The sequence below is a fragment of the Hoplias malabaricus genome, chromosome 14 (assembly GCF_029633855.1).
Source record: "Hoplias malabaricus isolate fHopMal1 chromosome 14, fHopMal1.hap1, whole genome shotgun sequence".
Classification (NCBI taxonomy): Eukaryota; Metazoa; Chordata; class Actinopteri; order Characiformes; family Erythrinidae; genus Hoplias; species Hoplias malabaricus.
Window position 1 is genome coordinate 34157059 of NC_089813.1, and position 22372 is coordinate 34179430.

General features: G+C 37.3%; 3 protein-coding genes across 10 annotated transcripts in view; all 3 read left to right on the plus strand.

The window, feature by feature from the left end:
* Positions 1–17650, plus strand: part of LOC136666252 (tumor necrosis factor receptor superfamily member 14-like) — a 67316-nt gene extending 49666 nt beyond the window's left edge. Inside the window, exon 11 of the transcript XR_010795349.1 lies at positions 15976–17650. The gene's annotated coding sequence lies outside the window, so the exon portion shown is untranslated. The remainder of the gene's footprint in view (positions 1–15975) is intronic.
* On the plus strand, positions 1–17846 carry LOC136666254 (tumor necrosis factor receptor superfamily member 5-like). 6 transcript variants are annotated; one of them, XM_066644348.1, is made up of 11 exons: positions 1–78; positions 915–1077; positions 7464–7796; positions 7989–8111; positions 8482–8637; positions 11100–11225; positions 12647–12802; positions 12885–12972; positions 13273–13448; positions 13534–13581; positions 17712–17846. In XM_066644348.1, the coding sequence occupies exons 3-10, from the start codon at positions 7646–7648 to the stop codon at positions 13575–13577; spliced, it is 1020 nt and encodes a 339-aa protein (XP_066500445.1). In that variant the 5' UTR covers positions 1–78; positions 915–1077; positions 7464–7645; the 3' UTR covers positions 13578–13581; positions 17712–17846. The 6 variants fall into 6 exon arrangements, with proteins under 6 accessions (XP_066500445.1, XP_066500442.1, XP_066500446.1 ...); XM_066644345.1 differs by lacking the exon at positions 17712–17846 and adding an exon at positions 15803–15981; XM_066644349.1 differs by lacking the exon at positions 17712–17846 and adding an exon at positions 15803–15981 and having other exon boundaries at positions 12891–12972.
* The window catches only part of LOC136666256 (tumor necrosis factor receptor superfamily member 5-like), a 14342-nt gene continuing 9746 nt past the window's right edge, over positions 17777–22372 (plus strand). For 2 of the 3 annotated variants that reach the window (XR_010795354.1, XM_066644352.1), the window contains exon 1: positions 17777–18025. Coding sequence is in view for 1 of the 3 variants with exons in the window: in XM_066644352.1 (XP_066500449.1) it covers positions 17980–18025 (46 nt within the window). In the remaining 2 variants the exon portion in view is untranslated. Of the gene's footprint in view, positions 18026–21856; positions 21913–22372 lie in introns of those variants that run through there. The other variant, XM_066644353.1, reaches the window with a different exon arrangement.

Below are 22372 nucleotides of genomic sequence, written 5' to 3' on the forward strand. Positions count from 1 at the left end.
TAATGGAGCGCCTCCTGTGTCTCGCTCCAAACAATTCCAGGATCCGACTCTGAACTGAACAGAACAGCTTTCGCGGAGGTGAGCACATTAAATCACTTTTTAAAAACGCGAATGTTCACCGTGTTTGGTTTTGGATGTGCTTCTTAAACTGTGAGTGACACAACATTTAACTGACTCTTGTACTTAGTCCTGTGTTAAACTGTAACTTAATGTGAAAAACCGATGAGAAAAACACTTCCTGCTTGTGTTGCCCTTATTTAATTGATTTTTCATTGAATTTCATTATTTCATTGATTTTTCATTGAATTTCATTATTTCATTGATTTTTCATTGAATTTCTTTATTTCATTGATTTTCATTGAATTTCAGTGATTTATTTCCCGGGGTATTTTATATTTGAGAATATTATTTGACAGCGATCCTTTACTAAAATAAAAACAGAAAGAGTAGTCTGTGAAAATATAGATAAAATAAGCGAAAGCCAGTTACTGGCGATCACTATACAACTTGGGAAGAACTGCTGGTAAAAAATACAATCACTAACAACTGGAGCAGAGCTGTGGCAAAGAGAAGTGGACGTCATTAATAAAACTGGGGAGCAGACTGGTTCTGCCGCCAGAAGACCCGCCCTTTAAACGCAGCAGTCGCCACACGGTCCAGTGTTCGGGAGTGCTGTAGTGTCCTGAAAATTATATGTTCAAAAACTTTAAAAAAAAAAAGAAGCTGCTAAATAGGTAACCAATCAGCTAAAAAAAAAAAAAGGTCCTCAGAACCAACACTGCAAACGTCCCCTGGACGTTATTTTTTAGGCTCGCCAAAACGTTACAGGAGACGTTCTTGTAGGAAACATTCAGAGAACTATGATGGGACATATGAGGAAAGTCCTTTATAAGTCTCTTTTGACTTTCTTATAGGGCGTATTTAGGAACACCAGAACACATGAAGAGGACTTTTGTAGGACCTTGTTACAGGACTTTTGTAGGACCACCAGGAAACCTTCAGAAGACTATGAAGGGACATTTGAGGAAATTAGCCATGTACATTTGAAGTCAAACCAAACGTTTTAATATGAAAATTGTGAGTAAAAAGCAAACCTCTACATCGTGTGGAAGGGAAAATTAAAAAAGTAAAGTAAAATGGAAATTCAAATATGATGCTGGTAAATTACTGGAAAATAATTGTGGTTGATTTTTTTTGCCTTTTGCTGTGGTCGGTAGATATTGTAGTGAAATTATGTACACTTTTACACATAGGACATACTGATGCTCATTCTTGTAGGTTCAATCTCCACAACCATTGTGACTTTGCGTCTGGGTAGGAGTGGAATGGGGGCAGAAAAATCTATGTGGTGTTTTAAATATGGACTGCTGTAGCCATTTTAAATACAGTCTTTCAGTATTACAGACTGCTCCTTTAAGTGGTTATGAGGTTCATTGAAAATAAAGTCATTAGACAATATTTCATATATGGAAAAGACACCAATTATTGTTGCATTCCATAAAACCTTACTTTTTTGTAGGTGCATATGACAGAAAAATCTTAAAACTGAAGTGAGTTTTGAAGTGAAGTTTTGCTCCACATTGTTAAAAAGTCAAGGTCTTGCAAGATATTTATTCCAATAAATCGAGTGCAAAAGACACAAACCAAGCAAAGGTTTTGGGTTTTTTCTAACTTCAGTGCTCATCATGGCAGTGCATTTATACAGAAATAATTACATTTTTATATAAAATCTGATTGACACCACAGAGCTGTGTGTAATGGGGGCAAGTCCAGTCACAGTCTCATTTAATAAATATATTGACTAACCCACTCACTCTGGCTCTCTGGTGTCCTGCCTAGAGATTCCATCTGTTTTCGTGTCATGTTAAAGTTAATCAGGTTTTACAGATGTACTCCTCACACAGGCATTAACAGTCAGGTGTGTCCACGGTATTTGTGTTGTTATAAGTACAGACGGTGAATTTCTGTAAAAGCAGAAACTGACTGCTTTGTCCATCAGAGAAATACCTTCACACGTGAATATGGATTATGATAATGAAATAATCTGTGTCTGAACAAGAAAATAATATGAGCAAGATAGTTACTATTCTAAGGCCAGGGCTGGACACATTTCCTCTAGTTGATTTAGTAGAGGAGACTGTGCTCAGAGAGCTTTCATTTATTTATTTAACATTACACTTATATAGCGCCTTTCTAGAAACCCAAGGACGCTTTTTCAATCAACACACCTTTCAATCCACACACACAAACAGACGAAAAGAGGCAGCCAAACGAGAACAGTGTACTCTCGTCCAGGAACGACCGTCCACCTGGAGGACTGCATTGAGCACTAGGGTTTCACCCAGGATAAAGCGCCAATCCATATCTGGGCACACACACATTCACTCACACAGCCATTCATTCACTTACACAATGTTTGTTAAAAAGACAACCATTACCTTATGTAGGGGACATTTCACTGGGTTATCAATTCATCAGCTATAAATAAATCAATAAAATAATAATTCAATAAAATAATCAGTCGGGTGGCACGGTGGTGCAGCAGGTAGTGTCGCAGTCACACAGCTCCAGCCATATGGAGATTGTGAGGTCGACTCCCGTAGGTATTAGTGTGTGTGTTGCCCTGTGAAGGACTGGCGCCCCTCCAGGGTGTGTTCCCGCCTTGCGCCCAATGATTCCAGATAGGCTCTGGACCCACCGCGACCCTGAACTGGATAAGGGTTACAGATAATGAATGAATGAATGAACATAATCATTCATTCATTCTCTGAAACTGCTTCTCCAGTTCATGGTCACGGTGGGTCCGGAACCTACCTGGAGGGGGCGCTAGGCACACATTCACTCACTGAAACTTTTGAGTTGCCAATCCACCTACCGACGTGTTTTGGGACAGTAGGAGGAAACCCATGCGGACACGAGGAGAACACACCGAACTGTTCACTGTCACCCGGAGTAGGACTCAAACTCACAACCTCCAGGTCCCTGGAGCTGTGTGACTGCGACACCACCCTAAAACAGAAACTGATTAGGTTTGTTTTATTTAAGTGAAAGGCTTTAGTGGACTTTAGAAAGCTCTGTATAGATAATGTGGAGGTAACAGGTACGTACGTGCCCCTGAATAACTAACTGACCTTTGCAGTTTTCGAGTAATGATATTTGGTGATATTTAGTGCCAAACAGTGCAGCAGGCTGTTTCACTAACATTAGTATTTGCTTATGCCTGTGCATCAAAGCAAAACACCTCTCCATTATGGGAAGATTTTTGGGGGGTTTAAAAGCGCAGCTCCTACAGTGGTTTGAATGCAGGCCGGAGATTCGTGTCATGCAGGCCATTATGCAGTCAGTCACACAATGTATAAAACACAGAATATTTCTGGCAAGGGCGTAGAATTAGCATGGACGGGGGTGACCCCCACCAATTTCCAAAAAAAAAAAAAACAACAGATCTGTCAACGACTCATTAACCTAGAGGAGCAGAAAGGGTTAAATCACGTTCTCTACTCGAGTCTTACCTCCTCATAACACATATGGCGAGTGTGATTGGCTGTGCCTCTCCCTGATGTCATGTGAGTCTCTGTGGTTTGTGGTTGTTAGCTATGGAATCAGATTTGTGCCAAAAAGAATCGCACAACATTTTTTTTTTATCTCAAACATAAAACTTATAACTTGCAAACAACATATCCAGCTCCGACGTTTGTGCTCCATGACTTTTGTGCGGAGTCCTTCGAGTTCTGCCCGTGCTCCCCGAGTTTTGTGCTGCACGAGTTCTGCTCGAGGGCTCTCTCAGTTTTGTGTGCCTGATCCCTGAGTTTTGCGAGCAGTTTTGGCACAAACAAATGGGCGGGTTTTCTCAGGGGTTCCTTCCCATTGGCTAATTAATTTTTGAGTGCCAACTCAGTGTCCAAGGTATTTTGGACTGCGCATGCGTACTCCACGTTGCAACTCAGCAGTGGAGAGACACAGGAGAGATTTTACATAAATACCTGCAAAGTCCCACGATATCAATGCAGATATTGAGGTAGTTCCGTCTAAAAAGAAAAAAAATTGCATTTATTTCTGTTTATTTGTAAAATATTTAATATGAGTGCTTGAGCTCCTGTTCAGAGTCCCGTGTAATAATATATTGAACCTATTCCACAACGGCTGTTAAGATTTAAATGCTCAAATTTTTTTTGATGATAAGAGTTACTCTTTTTTTAACAAATTTCATATGTGCATTTTGTGTTACATGAGGTCGGAGAAAAGAGAAACATGAAAATAAGGAGTGTGAGCCCAGTAAACAAGGAACGTCCCTGGACGTTCAAAATAGGTCTGTCGGTCAAGGACATATTTTAAACGTCAATGGACGTCCAAATTCCATCTTAATAAGTTAGTTAAGTGGTGACCAATCGATAACGTCAGTGGACGTCCAAAATGCGTTTTATACAAGTAATTTATTTCGGGACCAATTAATAACGTCAATGGACGTCCAAAATACGTCTAATAGTCGTCTTTTCAATGTCTGTGTTTGGACGTCTTTTCAACTTTCATTTTCAACCTTAAAAGAACGTTGATTAGACGGCAGTCATTACGTTTCAACGTTGAATCAACGGCTAAATGTTTACTGGGAGAGATGTTCCTGTTCCTTTAATGAATGCAAATTTAATAAAGTTGTAATTAACTTCTGCAAAGTCCATTGGGTTTTTCTCATTTTATGAGGAAATATGAATGATTCGTTAAAATCATTAATCATTATTAACAATAATGATTAATATCAGCAATAATTATAATATTGAGTATTATAAATATTAATAAACAAGAACGGGTGAAGTAACAAAAAATGTAAAATGTTCTAATAGTGTGCAGTTTAAACAAAAAAGGGCTATATGTTTAATTAGGAAAGGGGAAATTCTATGAGAGCTATTCAGCAACGTTCAGCACATGCGAAGTCCCAAAGCCGAATAACTATGGAGAGAGATTAGTCTCAAAATATTTTACAAATGCGTAAATGTTAATCCACAAATAAAACACAAGTCACAAATATGTTTCATTATTCACAAATGAACACACCCCAATTTGTGTCTCACAGACTGCAGTTTGTACAAATACAGTTTCATTCATAAACACATGTTTTTGGTTTTCATAGATATATCACAATTTTATGCGAAAATAAATACATTTGTTTAAATTTACATTGAATAAATTTGTAAAGTCGAAGTCCCGAATTTAAAATGTATTTGTAAATTGTTGAATCTGCGTTTGTGGATCAAGTCACTCACGTGTTCTTCGTGACATGCATTTGTTTATTTCCTCTGAGTTTTTTGGATTTTGAGACTTTCCTCTCGCTTTTCACCCGGTCCAAATACAAATCCAGCCTAATCCACAAATGTGGTCAGCAGGCGAACAAGCCACCGCTAGGTGGCACTGATGTTTTAGGACGTGGGGGACAACTTAAATGGAGACGCGTTTGCGCAACATTTAATGTGGAACTTCGAACAAAAAGCCCCGAAACCACTGAATTCAGCTTCATATCACAGACAGTTAGGAGGGGGATCACTGTGGAACGCTTTTGAAGGTGCCCTAAATTTAACGACGTTAAAATCCAGCGGAACTTCCCTAATTTCGCTGCAGACTAGGGTTGTCAAATAAAATACGTGAAAATCATCCCGTATTTGGACTAAACCCGTGTTGCTTATTGGACTGATATGTTTCGTAATTTTGAGATTGGACTGTTAAAACGGGTGATCTGTTTCAGACAGATGTTCTCCCTCAGCCGGAGGGAGGGGCAGATACCCCACGGCTCCGAAACAGAATTATGCGCTTCTCATTGGTCATCACTTTTATTTAGGTTTGTTTCATTGCGGCCCTGAGAGCAACAGGTCAGTCCTGAGACACTGGGGGAAACAACAGGGCCACATACCGGTGGCTTGTTCGCCTGCTGGCCTCATTTGTGGATCCGGCTGCATTTGTATTTGGACCGGGTGAAAAGCGAGAGGAAAGTCTCAAAATCCAAAAACCCGCGAGAGGAAATGAACAAATGCACGTCACGGAAAACACGTGAGTGACTTGATCCACAAACGCAGATTTAACATTTTACAAATAAATTTTAAATTTGAGACTTCGACTTTACAAATACATTCAATGTAAATTTAAACAAATGTATTTATTTTCGCATAAAATTGTGATATGAAAACCAAAAACATGTATTTATGAATATAACTGTATTTGTACAAATTGCAGTCTGTGAGACACAAAATGGGATGTGTTCTTTTGTGAATAGTGAATCATATTTGTGACTTGTGTTTTATTTGTGTATTAACATTTACGCATTTGTAAAGTATTTTGAGACTAATCTCTCTCCATAAATAACACGCCTGCTGCAGTTGAGTCATGAACAACGTCCAGTACACTGAGTTGTCACTCAAAAACTCATTAGCCAATGGGAAGGCACCCCTGAGGCACTCGGAGTTCATGCGCAAAAGTCATGGAGCACAAAGAGCTGGATATTTTATTTGCAAGTTATAAGTTTTATGTTTGAGGTGATTTTTTTGTGCGATTCTTTTTGGCACAAAGCTGATTTCATAGTTAGCAGCACCAAAACCGATGGAAGGAAACCTTTCCAGTCGTAAGCGAGTATTACTCGCTTCAAAGGTCCCCAACAATGTCAAGATCAAATTTACACCATTGATTTCTTGTACTCTCCCAGTAAACAAGGAACGTCCCTGGACGTTCAAAATAGGTCTAAAAGTAGTCTGTCCGTCAAGGACATATTTTAAACGTCAATGGACGTCCAAATTCCATCTTAATAAGTTAGTTAAATGGTGACCAATCGATAACGTCAGTGGACGTCCAAAACGCGTTTTATACAAGTAATTTATTTCGGGACCAATTGATAACGTCAATGGACGTCCAAAATACGTCTAATAGTCGTCTTTTCAATGTCTGTGTTTGGACGTCTTTTCAACTTTCATTTTCAACCTTAAGAGAACGTTGATTAGACGGCAGTCATTAAGTTATTTCAACGTTGAATCTATGGCTAAATGTTTACTGGGCTCTGATTCCTACAAAGGCTCCAGACCCACAAAACCATTACATCAATGAAGCAGTTAAAGAAAATGTAGGGTTGAATAATTGAATAAAAATTCTACATTGAATATTGTGGACAAACTGCTGACTGTTTTCCCCACATTCCTTTCAGGTTTGGGTGGGTTCTGTTCTGGAGTTTGTGGGATCTGTTTTTCAGCATGTGTTATGTTTAATGTGACAGTACAGAAAGGTTAACATTTTTTTACTTGTTTTATTAAATAGATTATTTTTTATCAGTGTGAGTTATATAAGCTTCATCTGGTAATTTAATGTGGACTTTAATCTTTGGTACAATGATAATTCTCATCAACTCAGTGTTTATCGACTGAGTATTCATTTCCATTAAAAAAAGGTATTTTGGATTTCTGCTTTTCTAAAATATTTGGGTTTTTTTTTAGGTTTTCAGCAAAGAATGGAAACAATGAACTAAGACTTTCCAGAAGACAACAGACTTCCAACACTGAAAATATTTTTTTTTCTACAATTATAGACATCTCATCAGCATGAACTGAACATGAAAAGGATTTAATCTGAAATGATATGAAACAAAACAGAGGAATGGATCAAATGTTCTGTGGAAATGTCTATTTTTTATTTCATTAGCTGTTACAAGAGACTTGACATATTATTTATTTTTGCTTTTTCCATTCTGAATTTTGGACTGTGTTATGGTGCTTGTGGCAGAGTAGAGTATGAGATCGATGGAAAATGCTGTCCCATGTGTGCACCTGGTAAGTCAAAATCTGAGACATTGTATATAGAAGTATGGTAGAACTGAACATAAATGTGTTTAAAAAGGCATATGTTTGTCACAAAGGGTACACTCTCAGAAAAACCGTGGAGGTACATTATTGTCACTAAAGGTCAAGGGCGCCGCTAGAAATCTTGGACATGCTTTATAACAATGATATGTTTGATTTTAGGTAACTGTGTTTATAGACATTGCACAGAGGATACCACAACTTGTGTTCCTTGTCCTGATTCAACTGTTCTTGATGCACCCAATGGCCTTTCACTCTGCTTTAACTGCACTGTGTGTGATCCTAGTAAGTCTATCATAAGTAGACCTCTATGTGGTTTGTATTATTATTTGTGTATATTACACAAAACATGTTATTTACAGTAAAACTGCAAATGATAAATTACTTACAGATCTGTTGGTGGAAAGTAGTTTTCTAATTTAGCTCCTAAAAATGTGGGATTGCATTCTAGCAAACAATCTCTCAGGAATTCTTTATTGCGGTGTAATGAACAATAAGTGTTTTGACTAAATAAAAATTTTGTTACTGGGGTTGAGGGATTAATCCTGACCTCATGTTACTGTCTGTGAAGAGTTCTCCCTGTGTACACATAGGTTTCCTCTGGGTGCTCCAGTTTACAAAATGAACTAATGAATATTCTTTGTGTTTTTCACAGGTCAGGGTTTAAGAGTAAAGACTCCCTGCACTCGATCATCAGACACAGTGTTTGAGCCACTAGATGGACACTACTGCTTAGAAAAAAAGAGAATTAGCTGTTCTTTAGCTGCAAAACACACAGCCTGTCTCCCAGGACAGTACATAAAACAAAGAGGTTAGTGAAATTTGGTGACCACTTTCTCATTGGTAAAACTTGCCCTTGATCCAATATGGCAGTCGAAATGGCATACCTGAAAACATACTAGCTTGGAGTAAGAATGTACTATTTAACCACTAAACTAGTATACACTTCTATTATGTGAGCATCTAGTATGCATGCTACCTCAGATGCACTTGATTTTTTTTTTAGAAATTTTTTTTTAAATATCACTAATCAGTAACAATGTTTAACTTTGCACACATACTTTAATTATACAATTTATACACATTTAGAGAGCAGACAGAACCATTCAGTCCTTGATTAAAAAAAATTCTTATTTTAAAAAAAAGAACTATGTCACTTCACATTTAAGTTTAATACAATAACTTATAAATTACTTAATTATACAAAAAATACTTATTAAAAGAGTTTCTAATTTAGGGAGAAGACAGAAACAAAATCATTTGAGATTTAAATTCAAATTTTATTTGTTTATTTTTTAAAAATCATTTGGCCAGCTTTGATCTCTCTGAGTGGATAGCTCAGTGTTTTGGTACATTAAGCCACGTTCAGCGAACATTAAGTGTTGTAAAATCTCTTGTTGGAGCTGAAGCTAAAGTTCACTTCACCCAGGAACATTTATGACCATATTCTTGGATGCTGACCACATTTAATGTGATGTACATTTTCAGTTTGTCTAGGTACTACTTTGTGGTGAAATATTTTATCGTTGCAATAAACCTGGAATATTGTTTGTGAATAAATGTCGTCCATGCTAACTCTATGCCCTTGCCTCAGCTCCTACACTAACAATCATAAACTCATTCCATCTCTTTGTAACACGTAAAATAGGTTTTCTGCTCGCCACAGTATGTATGGTTATGTATTTTATACATTATGTATGTATTTTATACATGTACAGTGGAACCTCTACTTACAAACTTGATCCGTTCCGTGTCCTGGTTCGTAAGTAGAAAAGTTCATTTCTCGAGTCGATTTTCCCCATTTAAAATAATGGAAAAGCAATTAATGCGTTCCAGCCGCACCCCGAAAGTCACCCTTTTTGAACTGATATATGTTTACAAAACTCTCAAATTAGTAAAAAAAAATACATGTAGCATTACTACAGAGAAATACAGTGGAAACAGTAATAAAAAAGAAATAAGGTTTTAAGTAGTTACATATCGATGACGTGACGACTGGCTGAAGGAGTAACACAGGCCCTGGCTGTGTGACGGGAGGTGGGGGGTGGGTGGAATAACCGAGAGTAGGCGGTGAATGTGGGGAGACAAAGCGTAGATACGGCTTAACTTAGCCCGAATTTTGATGTCTGCTATTTACACTAATGCTAAATTGCTAAAACTACAATTTGCTAATCTTAAAAGCTCACTTAAGTCTGGGCGATTCGCCGATTGGGGTCAGAGGCCATTTCCAGCCGCCGGCTCGGTGGAGGCTCGGGTTCGTTTCTAGAGTCATGGTTCGTTGGTGGAGGCAAAAAATATTCAAATGCCCGGTTCGTATCTTGGAAAGTTTGTTAGTATAGGCGTTCGTTAGTAGAGGTTCCACTGTATATATTTTATATATTACAGGTTGAGTATTTCCTGAGAAATATTAGTATAGATTTTTCGTTTTACTGACACTTTACTGTCTGCTCCCATGTGTCTGCCTTTCACTGCTCTACTCTGCTGCTCCAGGTGAATCATGGGATATGTCTATGGAGAGAGATTAGTCTCAAAATACTTTACAAATGTGTAAATGTTAATCCACAAATAAAACACAAGTCACAAATATGTTTCACTGTTCACACTGAACACATCCCAATCTATGTCTCACAGTCTGCAATTTGCTCAGATAGTGTCCTGAGGGGGTATACTAGCAAATCTCTCCCGATCAAGTATGACATCTGGGAACCTTTTGCATACTATCTGACATGTTCTAGGCATTCGGACACAATACGTTGTGTTGTGTACTAACTGGTATGGGAGTATGCCATTTCAGACGCAGCCATATAGCCTAAAAGATAGGCCCCCACACCCATTACTTACTGAGGTATTCAGATAAAAGTGACTCACACTGTACTTTTATCTTTAAATAATTTTTCTACTGTGACTGAACAGAATCATAAACATAACAGAATAATAATAATAAATATAATCAATATAGACAAGATTATGTTGATTAGAAGTTCTGAATCTCAATTTTGATTAATTGCCCAGCCCTAGAGTGAATAATTTATTTAGATTCTACTTATGAATTTTCGTTATAATGAAGTCAGGAAAGTTCTGTGGTATGTGACCTGTAATAAATTTGTCTGAGCCTGTGATGTCAAAAAAGCCACAATGCCCAGATAAAGTAATTCTGGAGGAATGAGATTTTATTTTGAGTGAGGACCCACATTTGGTACAGAACATTCTCCTTAAAAATGATATCTATTAAAATTCAGTCATGCTTTATAATAATGACATGTTTGTTTTTAGGGAACCGTGTTTATAGGCATTGCACAGAGGATACCAGCACAACTTGTGTTCCTTGTCTTGATTCAACTTATCTTGATGCACCCAATAGCCTCTTACATTGTTTCAGATGTGCAGTCTGTAATCCTGGTAAGTCTGTCCTTCATAAGAATATTTCTGTGTGCTTTGTATTTAATGTGATACAAAACATGTTCTTTAAAGTAAAACTGCAAATGCCTTCTGAAGATAAAAATGTTTCTTTGGACCGTTCTCAAAGTATTTAAAATTTACCAACTAATGAGAAAAAAAAAAAAAGGTCCAAAATACACTCTCCCTCTTCGGGGGAGGCGTGTCCGTTACGAGAGAGTCGCAGACACCAGTCGAGTGAAGTTCAAAGCAAATCAAAGTATTTATTTACCAAAATACTGGATCCAGGAGAACTTACACATTGAGAACAGTCTAATACCCCTCCCAAGTGAAAATTCTGACCTCCCATCATCTGACTTGAACAGTTATACCCATGGTGACGCATAGCCTGTGGTGAGGCGTTTCTGGCTGATTAGCGTATATTAATATGCATAATTTCACGTGTTATTACTCAGCTCTTCACGTGCAATATTCAGGTGCCTGTTGTGACCCTGAAGACATTCTTTATCTGGTCAGGCTGACCATGGGCCTCTCTTCTCAGCACTTTTTCCCTAGAGACTAAAATTTAGGGAGTTAGAAATACACTTCAAGGCCACAAACAGAAGCTACAGATCAGGGCCTCCATGCCCAACACTATGATGTCAGTGTGTTACAATTCTGGAGTGCACATCTGTTCAAGGTTAGACGTTAAGAATTAAAACTGTGTGTCAATATCAAGTTATCATGCCATATAGTGAAGTTAGCTTATAATATGTTTTGAGGAGTAATTATCATATGAGTTAGTAGTGCAGAATCAAGCAAAAATGTTTAACTACATGTGTAAGTAATTAATAATGTAAATACTGGTTAGTCATTCATATACATGCATATAGGGTACAGGATTTCACACAATGAGTATGTAGTTATAAATGCTAATTTAACTAATCATCATTTAAGGATATTTGTCAACAAACACAAAGTAAAAAAATTGTTTTCTACAACAATTCACTTACAGTTGCTTTGCTGGAGATAATTTTCTAGTACAGCTTCTAAAATGTGGAATTGTTTTTCCAGAACATATTTTCTCAGGTGTTTTTACTTATGTGTAAAGCACAGTAAAATAAAGTGACAAAATTATGTCTTAAATATATCATTATGTTTGTGAGGTCAGAGATGAGTTGAAGATTTTGATGTGTTCTCTCTGTGTCTGTGAGAGTTTCCTCTGCAGTCCAAAAATCATTTAGTAGGTGGATTGGATATTTTAGAAAGTGTCCAGAGGGGTGTGTGTGAGTGAATGAGAGTGTGTGATGGGCCTGGTCAGGGGGGTGTTCCTGTCTTGCACCCAAATGAATCTGTTTCAGACCCACTGTGACACTGAACAGGATAATTAATTAATTAATGGTTACATACAAATTAATGAATAAATAGTCTCTTGTTTTCCATAGGTCATGGTTTAAGAGTAATGACTCCCTGCACTCGATCATCAGACACAGTTTGTGAGCCACTAGATGGACACTACTGCTTAGAAAAAAACAGAGGCAGCTGTTCTTTAGCCACAAAACACACAGCCTGTCTCCCAGGACAGTACATAAAACAAAGAGGTTGGTTAAGTGTTTAATACTTTACATAACTGGGGTTCACTGTATTTAGTGTGACTGAAAACAGGATTTGTATGTTCTGCAGGAACAGCTTTTACAGATACCAAATGTGGAGAATGCTCAGATGGGACCTATTCAAACGGCTTACTTCACATTTGTTCAACATATACAAAGTAAGTGCTGTTTTTTTTTGACAGTTTTCAGTTTCAGTCTCCTGACCATGACAAGGCACTTATCTTACACAGTGCAGAACCAACTCTGACATACGGTTTTTTGTTTGATTGTTTGTTTGTTTTAGTTTTCTTAAACTCCAATGTATATTGGCAGATTTCCAGCTACAGTCATAATCCCTCTCCTCTGTAAATCTGTTTGGGAGAACTGATGATATATTGTTGAATGTCTTTGTATAGTTTTGCTCCATTAGACCAACTATGTACTTTTATGTACTCATTTCCATTGTTTCACTCTGATAGGTGTGAAGATTCAGGACTTACAGAAATAAAGCCAGGAACAAAGGTTTCTGATGTTGAATGTGGACGTAAAACTTCTGCTGTTATTATAGCTGGACCCCTGTTCTCTGTGGTTTTACTTTTGTCTGCAGCAGTGTTTATCTTCTTTAAAAGGAAGGTCATCATTAAATATTGTACAGGTAAGGGTCCCAATTATGGCTTGAAATGTAGTATTTCTGTCTTATTTTTACGTTTTAACACATTGTTTCTGTGTTTCTGAATCAGCTCAAGGAAACAAGCTTCCAAAACAAAGAAGAAACAGCATCTGAGGGAGTAAGTATTATCTTGGATTAACTGCTTTTAAACGTTACAGTATATTATCTTAATATTATAATAACCACTAAAATTAATTGACTTAAAATTAATTAAATGGTTTTTTTTTTAAGAGAGAAATTTCCACTTTGAAGCCCATGTTTTCTGAACATGACTAAGTAACATAAAGTACTGATTCTATTAAATCCATGATTCATTTAACACACTCCAAAAAAAAAGTTGGCACAGGCTTAAAATGATAGTGAAAAACTACATTAAAACTACAATAAACTACAAAGTACACCCGTGACTATGACACAAGTGGCTTGCATATATGAGATGTATTTCATTGATGTGGAGGCAAACATTATGATTTTAGAGAGACATGGGCTGCCATTAGAACAACTCTTATTCTTGGAAGTCCATGGTTATTTCTGCAAGACAGGCCTGGGTGGCACAGTGTAGTGTTGCAGTCACACAGCTCCAGGTTCATGGGTTTGTGGGTTCAAGCCCCGTGACTTTCTGTTTTGAGATTGGTGTGTTCTCCCCGTGTCCACATGTGTTTCCTCCAGGTGCTTCGGTTGTTGGTAGTTGGATTGGAGACTCAAAATGTCCATGTGATGGACAGGCGTCCCCTCCACGGTGTGTTCCTACATTGCACCCAGTGATTCCCAGTAGGCTCCAAACCCACCGTAACCCAATTCATTTTCTGTAACCACTTATCCAGTTCAGGGTTGCGGTGGGTCCCAAGTCTACCCTGGCGCAAGGGACAAACACACCTTGGAGTGAGTGCCTGTCCTTTGCAGGGCAATGATTAAACAGTGTAATAAAAAAGATAGGTGATGTGACAAAATGGTAAACATGCCTCTGTCCCAAATGTTTTGTCGTGTGCTTCAGGCCTCAGATCCTGAATGTGTTTATATTTACAAAACACAATCTATTTAGAAACACTGGAAATATTTTCTTTGTGGTTTTGTCAGTTAAAAAGAGCTTCAGGAGAATGACTACATCACATATACTTTTGTACTAACATTTCTGAAAATGGAGTCTGTAAAAAAATGTTAACCATATACAGTTGTTTAAAAAGTCTTGGTGTGTTGAATCATTAAGATTTCCTTCACTGGAACTAAGGGGCCTGAGCCACACGCTAAAATAAACTAAAGTTGACATAATGAAGGCAGGCAGATAATTCTGGCTTTTGCCAAACATAGAAATGTTATACTTCACTATATAGAACACATTTACACTGATGTGCACACTATCTGATACTTGATGTTGTTCTTGATGATGTAAAGCTTGCATTCAGTTGCTCAAACAAGGAAACTTCCTGCCACGAATCTCTGTGTGCTTAGTTATTTGTTAAATGCCAGAAGAGGTTTGGAACTCTGCAGTTATTTATACAGCAGATGTTTACACACCGGGCCCCTCAGTGCTTGGTGACCATGCTGTGGAACTTCAAGTGGTCTGCCACTTCGTGGTTGAGTTGCTTTTTTCCCAAAATACTTACATTTCTTATTTTCCAATCTGTTTACAGTAATATTTAGAAAGGAACAAATTCTACAAACTAGTGTATTGCCGTGGTGGCATCCTATTACTGAAGCATGCTAAAATTCACTGAGATCCTTTGAGCAAATCTTTCAAAATCCACTTTTGTAAAGGCAGACTGCATGACTGTGCTTGTTTTTGTTTAAACCTGTGGCACAGGGATTTAATAAAACACCTGAATTTAGTGACTAGGTGTGTCCCAATACTGTTGTCCATAAATGTATTAAATTGCCCACTAATTGCATTCCTGGACTGGTTGGATATTTGTTTTAAATCAATAAAATTAGTTCTTCCAAAGTTAAACTAAACCTTTAGGGAAAAAAAAGTACTAGAGGTACTAACAATGTAAATGTACCTTTAAACAAGCAGCAGTGGTGATAAAGTCCATTTGTGTTTCCTAAAGGTACATTACATCCTCCTCTCCAGATGGAGAGGTGAACATTTCATTATAGACAAAAGTTAATAAAATAAAAAATATAAGTCCTGAAGATGAAATATATACTAGTTAACTGCAAAAACTTAGAACAGAACATTTAATTTATTTTGTTTAATCTACAGCAAAAGGATCAAATGTATATTCATTATTCAATATTGATACTATAAAAGAATTGAGCATTCAGAAATTAATTTACATTTTTAAAAGGAATATTTTTTAAATAATTTTTGTTGATAATAAATAATCTCACTTTTTTTCCAGGGAGGAGGAAACCCAAGGCTAAATCTGTTATCTGATAGTTTCTAAATGTAAGAAGTTTTTAGGAGACACCCCTGTGACCACTACTACTTCATGATGACAGGCCATCTTCCCTAGTCCCCTGTGTTGCCTAGAACATTTAGCCTCCTCTACAGATAACTTAAGTTATAAGTAAGGTATTTCACACTAAACGACTTAATTCTTTGCCAATTTTATGGAAACTGGGACAGTCCAGGAGCACTATATTTGACCAGGGATAATACACTACATGACCTCAAACTCCTGAATCAAACATGCGACTTGCATTCCCTAGGAGACACAGACTAATGTACGTACTCTGCAGTTGTTGTTTACAGTGATATTTTTGTAGATCCAAAAAGAAATGGATGGGAAGACGTGGTCAGCATGGTCTCTACGTAGGAGCTGAAGATATGTAGCACGTACTTGAGCCCTATGGGCTCTGCTTTCATTGGCTGTTGACTGTACTCATTCAGACATGAGCTGGTAAAGAGATAACGTGTGATCACGTCCAAAGTCAGGTCGAAAAAAATCTACCATGTTTGATATCCTGCAACTGGTCTGAAACACAATCTGGAGTCAGAGCCCCTCACATCCTACATGAGTTTCCTTCCAACTGACAACTCCAAATGGACCTGTGTATAGCGTTTGTAATTTTAATTGTACAATGAAATTTGTATTGTAATTCAGCTATGCATAGTTAAATTGGAATACAAGTACCATTGAAAATTGTTCTTATGATGTGCATTTTAAATTATTGATTGACAATCTAATTTACTCTTGCAAGTGAACGATGAGAGCCGGTTACCGTCTAAGACCGAGCCATTTTTTTTTCGAAGGCTTGTCATTTACCAATCAGAGAACAACAAGCAAGCTCCAACCCTCCAAGCTGAGCCACTTGGTTTTCCTGAATGCCAATCTGCCTTCCAAACATACTTGAAGAAAATGTTAAATCAGTTAAGTGTTTGTTGACAGTTGTGGTTGTTTTAATCACTACCGTTGAATGATGCTGTTTTGCACTTTGCAGAGTATTTGTTTATTTTATTACCCAGAAACGGATGATTATTTAATTTAATAAGCTATTTTGTAATACCTACCTTTTGGGTTCCATTGGCTGTATTTCAGAGTTTACAAGTGTTTTTTATTAAGGTGTTTAAATAAAAATCCAGTTATTTATACAAGTGAATGTGTGAGTGCAATCAGTGAGTTATTACAAGACAGCCATAAAACAGTAGGCCATTGCAACATTATTTATTATTTTTAATATTGAACAATAATATTTTGTCCATATAGTCATGTAAAATGTAGGTAACATTGTTCTGTACCAGTGGAAATAAGTGGTAAAACAGAGCCATTTAGGAGCCAAAAGAGCCGGCTCCCCAAAAAGAGCCAAAATTCCCATCACTACTATCTGTCCCAAAGCGGATGTGGTGTTCTCCGCAATGAAAAACCGTAATGACGCGCCTATACGTGCATTCGGACTTGAAGCGCGGATGACTTGACCGTGTTTCTAAAGTGCGGATAGCTTGACTCCAGTACTCACAGGGCATCACACTCTTACCTATGGACAATTTCGAAAGATACCTACATGTTTTTTTTTAATTGTGGGAGGAAGCCCATGAATACATAACTATGGCGGACCCCGAGTCCCTGGAGCTGTGTGATAGTGACACCGTTTGTTGTTTGTAGCGCACATGTTGTTACTGTAATAAATCATAATCTTTCACATTATTAAAATAAAATTCTTTCTCATTACGCCTTACGCCTAATTGTTTTGCCTGGGCGCTACTGTGAAGCTCTAATGGACTACAATCAGATATTTTACAAATCATACTGTGTATAATTACTATCATTAACACTCATTTATTTTTCTTTGCATACTTTTGGAACAAAGGAAGGGAGTTTCCCTTTAAGAGGCGCGGACCGTCGCCATTTTAAAAACAGTTTCCTATGTGGCTTATGTAGTGAAAAAGTTAAAAATGGTGGATTTCTTCGAATAATATCGGGGATATCCCTCGTCGAAGTGGACTGGCAACCTTAAAGAGGAACAGGCACGTCTGACGGAGTTTTCCAGTTGGTCGACAGAAAAGGAGGAAAACGAACGCAAGTGAAAATGACAAACGGCGTCACATATATTTCTTTGTTTTACTCGAAAGAGAATAATGAAAAAGACGGCCCCATGCACTAGTTTTCTCCTGTACCTGTTTGGTAAGCGAAGTGGGAGGAGAGTAATTTTTACATTTGTCTGAAACACTGCAAATGGGGAGAGTCTAAAACGTTTAACGTGAACAAAGCTTAACGTGGATTAATGTACTGAAACGACCTATGAGCACCAAATGTTCTCAGTCACTACTGATCATAAATGCCCTCTGCTTCTGAAACAATGAACTGGTAACTCGAAGGGAAAATAATATATTTTACGTTAAGCTATTTCCCCATTTAAACCCACTAAAAGGGGCACCAAATGTTCACCTCAATTACGTCTGATCATAAGTGCCCTCACCGCCACTCTGACCTGAATAAGCGGTTTCAGATACTGTGGTAAAGTTGGTTTCATATTGGACATTCGTTTGACATTCAGAATTACGCTTTTTTTCGCCAATTACCAAACATATATTCATCGGTTCAGTTGAAGATTGCTAATGTAACAAAGGAAACCAAAATATGACATCCATAGCCTTTATTTACTAAACTATACTTGCTGGGATTAAGCCAGAAACGCAGCCGATTATCGCTGCGCCCACCTCCAGCGTTAGGGACAGTCGCACAATTACTAGAATAAATGTAATTAATAATTATAATAATAAATTGAATTTTTAACGCGCTTTTCAGTAACCCAAAGACGCTGTTTACAATCAGATGAACACATAAAGACAATCAAATCCACAATCAAACAAAACAAGAAGAACAAATAACACTACATACCACACAATGCTACAAAACAGGAACAAGCGTAAAAACAACAAAGGCTAGTCAAGAAACAGAGAGATTAAATGCAGCCGCAAACAGGTGTGTTTTAAGATTGGATTTGAAGAGCGATAGAGATGCTGACTGTTGAATTTCTGGAGGGAGGGAGTTCCAGAGGCATGGGGCACGTCTGGAGAATGCTTGGTCACCAAGACTACGCTGCTTGGATGGGGGAAGGGTGAGTAAACCAGCTGAAGAAGATCTGAGATAAGGTGTGTATGGTTGAAGAAGGCCTGATAAGTTAGAGGGAGCTTGGTTATTGAGAGCTTTGTAGGTGAGATAGAGGATTTTGAACTGAATACGATATTTAACAGGAAGCCAGTGGAGGTTGTGGAGAACTGGGGTGATGTGGTGGTGGGACCGGGTGTGGGTGAGGAGACGGGCAGCAGAGTTCTGGACCATTTGGAGTTTATGTAGTAGTGAGGAGTTAATGCCAGAAAGAAGAGCGTTACAATAGTCAAGACAGCTGGAGATGAATGCATGGATGAGGCGTTCAGCAGCAGACTGGGAAAGAGAAGGACGGATTTTAGCAATGTTGCGAAGGTGGAAGAATGAGGTTTTTGGAACTAACATGGGAATGAAACGTGAGAGAAGAGTCAAGGGTGACACCAAGTTTTCAGACCACAGTGGAGGGGGACTGATATAATTGATTATATCAGTAAGACAAGGCCAATGAACATTCTGCATGGGTTACAACTAGGGCTGCAACTAATGATTATTTTGATAATCGATTAATCTGTCAATTATTTTTTTAATTAATTGATTATTAATCGGATAAAAATGAAGACAAGCCAAATTTGGTTTGCTGTCTGTTACTAGCATATTCAGGATACCATCAGTGAGAACAGCTGCTTGCTGTGGTGTGCAGATCTTCTTCAAAACATAGTCAACAATGCTGGGCTGTCTTTATCTGAGGTGAGAGAGGAAGTGTAGATATGAATATACATCTTTTTTTAAGTCAATAACTACTGATCTAAAATGCAGACAACAATGCAGGCAAATTGAAATTAGATAAAAGGATATTGGGTGATGCTGCCAGAATAAAAGGGAAATTCATCTAACACATGATCAGATATTAAGATATTTAAGTTTTTAGAGAACTAATGTTGTAATTGTATAAGGAGCACACAGCCTACCATTATTAAAAATTAGCGTTTGCATCAAGAATTAACCCGGCAGTTACATTAATTTTATTATATCAATATTTAACACAGTGTATGTAATGTAATATACACTTGGCTGTGATACTCAAACACTAACACGCAATGCCAGTCAGAAAAGACCTTGAAAAAGGCTTTAAATGTATTATTTAAAAAATGTTTGGATTTTTTTTTTTTACTCTGAATGTAACTGCAGACACATTTAATGTGGAATGGAAAACTCGCTAAATACAAGAGTGATATAAATTTACTAAAAATGAGACATCTTGTTTAACTACTCTAGCAGGCTCTAGTGACATTGAGTGAGAGAAAAAATAGAACTTGTCGCTAACGTTAGCTTGACTAAAACTACGGCTGGTCGAGCTGACACATTTAAGGTGGAAGAGAAAACTCGGGGGTGCTAAGGCTTGTTCGCTAAACGTGAGTGTAATATCAATGTAGTAAGAAAAACAAATGTTGTTTAACTACTCTAGCAGGCTCTAGTAACATTGAGTGAGAGAAAAAATAGGATTAACTTACTATACTTAATCACTTGCATACACAGCTCCAACAGGCTTCCTTTTCAGGTGCTCATGCAGTGATGTTGTGCTGCTGTGCCATGCGAGATCAGCTGTGCACATAGCTGTTCCTTGAAGGCGGTAATGTAATGTAAAGTGTTCCCATACTTTTGATGACTTGGGTCGTACATTTTTCTCTCTGCTTGTGCTAACATTATCCTCTGCTGTGACCGAGTTCGTCACGTGTAGCAACTGTACCTATGTGTATAATAACTTGGACCCAACTAATCGATTATTAAATTAGTTGCAAACTATTTTACCACTCGATTTTAATCGATTTAATCGATTAGTTGTTGCAGCCCTAGTTACAACAGCATGGCTTCTTAGTAAAAGAGTCCGGGAGCTAAATTTGTCCAGACCTGTCACCAACTGAAATCATCTGGTGCATTATCAAATGAAAAACACTATAACTGAGACCCTGAGCTGTTGAGCAGTTGAATTCTTATAACAACCATGAATCAGAGGCAGTTTATTTTCAAAACTACAGCAACTGGTCTCCTCAGTTCTCAAACACTTACAGAGTGTGGTGTAACACAGTGGTAAACATGCCCCTGTCCCAGTCGTTTTGGAACGTGTTGCTGGAATCAAATTCAAAATGAGCAAATGTTTTTCAAAAAGTCATGCACTTTCTCAGTTTCAACATTTAAAATGTTGTCTTGCACATCACTGCATTTTGTTTTTATTTACATTTTGCACAATGTCTCAACTCTTTTGAATTTGTAGATTCATTTGGCTATTAACATCATTATAAATTAAGCAAGTCTTGTAGTGTGTAAAGAATAAATATTGTTCTGTGTTGGTTTGACAACATTAAGTCCAATAATGTGAGAGATTAATAGATTTATATGGTTATTTTAATCATTATACAATAAATGACAGAATTTTTGCCAAAACAAGCCTTGTAATGTCTGAAGAATAAATATCTGTACTTTTGTAAGTTGGTTTGACATCATTAGGTCCAACGACGTGAGAGAAAAATAGATTTATATGGTTATTTTAATCATTATAAAATAAATAACTTAATTTTTCACCAAAATAAGCCTTGTAATGTATAAAGAATAAATATCTGCACATTTCTAGGTTGTTTTGATATCATTTTGTCCCATAATTTCTAATATTTATTTGGTTATTGAATTCATTAAACAAACAAATAATAATAATAGTAACAACAACAACAATTTTTCACCAAAATTAGTCTTAGTATGTAAGGAATAAAACTGTGTACATTTGCAAGTTGATGTGCCATCATTAGGTACAATAAGGAAAGAGATTAATATTTGGATATTAACATTAAACACTATACATTTATTCTAGTAATTGTGCGACGGTCCCTAACGCTGGAACTGGGTGCAGGGATAAAAACAGCGAAAATCGGCTGCGTTTCTGGCTTAATCTTAGCAAGTACAGTTTAGTAAGTAAAGGTTATGGATGTCATTTTTTGGTTTCCTTTGTTACATTAGGAATCTGCAACTGTACCGATGAATATACGTTTGGTAACTGGTGAAAAAAATTGCGGAATTCAGAATGTAAAACGAATGTCGAATATGAAACCAACTTTACTGCAGTGACGCACACAATGAATAAGTGCTCTCTACTACTGAAACACTTACCCTGTAACTGAAACTGAAAAAAGCTTTTTTTCTCTTCCCATTTAAACCTATATGCTTAACGTGGCCTATGTTATTTTTTCATGCACCGTTTCAGATTTCTTATCAGTAGTGATTGAGAAAAGTTTAGTGTTCCTTTGTCGTTGTTTGAGTCACCGGTTACGTATTTCAACAGTATAGAGCACTTATGATCATTAGTAATTGAGAAAAATTTGGTTTTCATTGGTCATTGTTTTAGTACATTAAGTCACGTTAAGACTTTTA

Bases quoted from the DNA above. Each gene is read 5' to 3' on its own strand.
- LOC136666254 (XM_066644348.1), top strand. From the start codon at position 7,646: ATGTCTATTTTTTATTTCATTAGCTGTTACAAGAGACTTGACATATTA. The intron at 7,797-7,988 runs GTAAGTCAAAAT...GTTTGATTTTAG, and splicing joins CTGTCCCATGTGTGCACCTG to GTAACTGTGTTTATAGACAT. The intron at 8,638-11,099 runs GTTAGTGAAATT...GTTTGTTTTTAG, and splicing joins ACAGTACATAAAACAAAGAG to GGAACCGTGTTTATAGGCAT.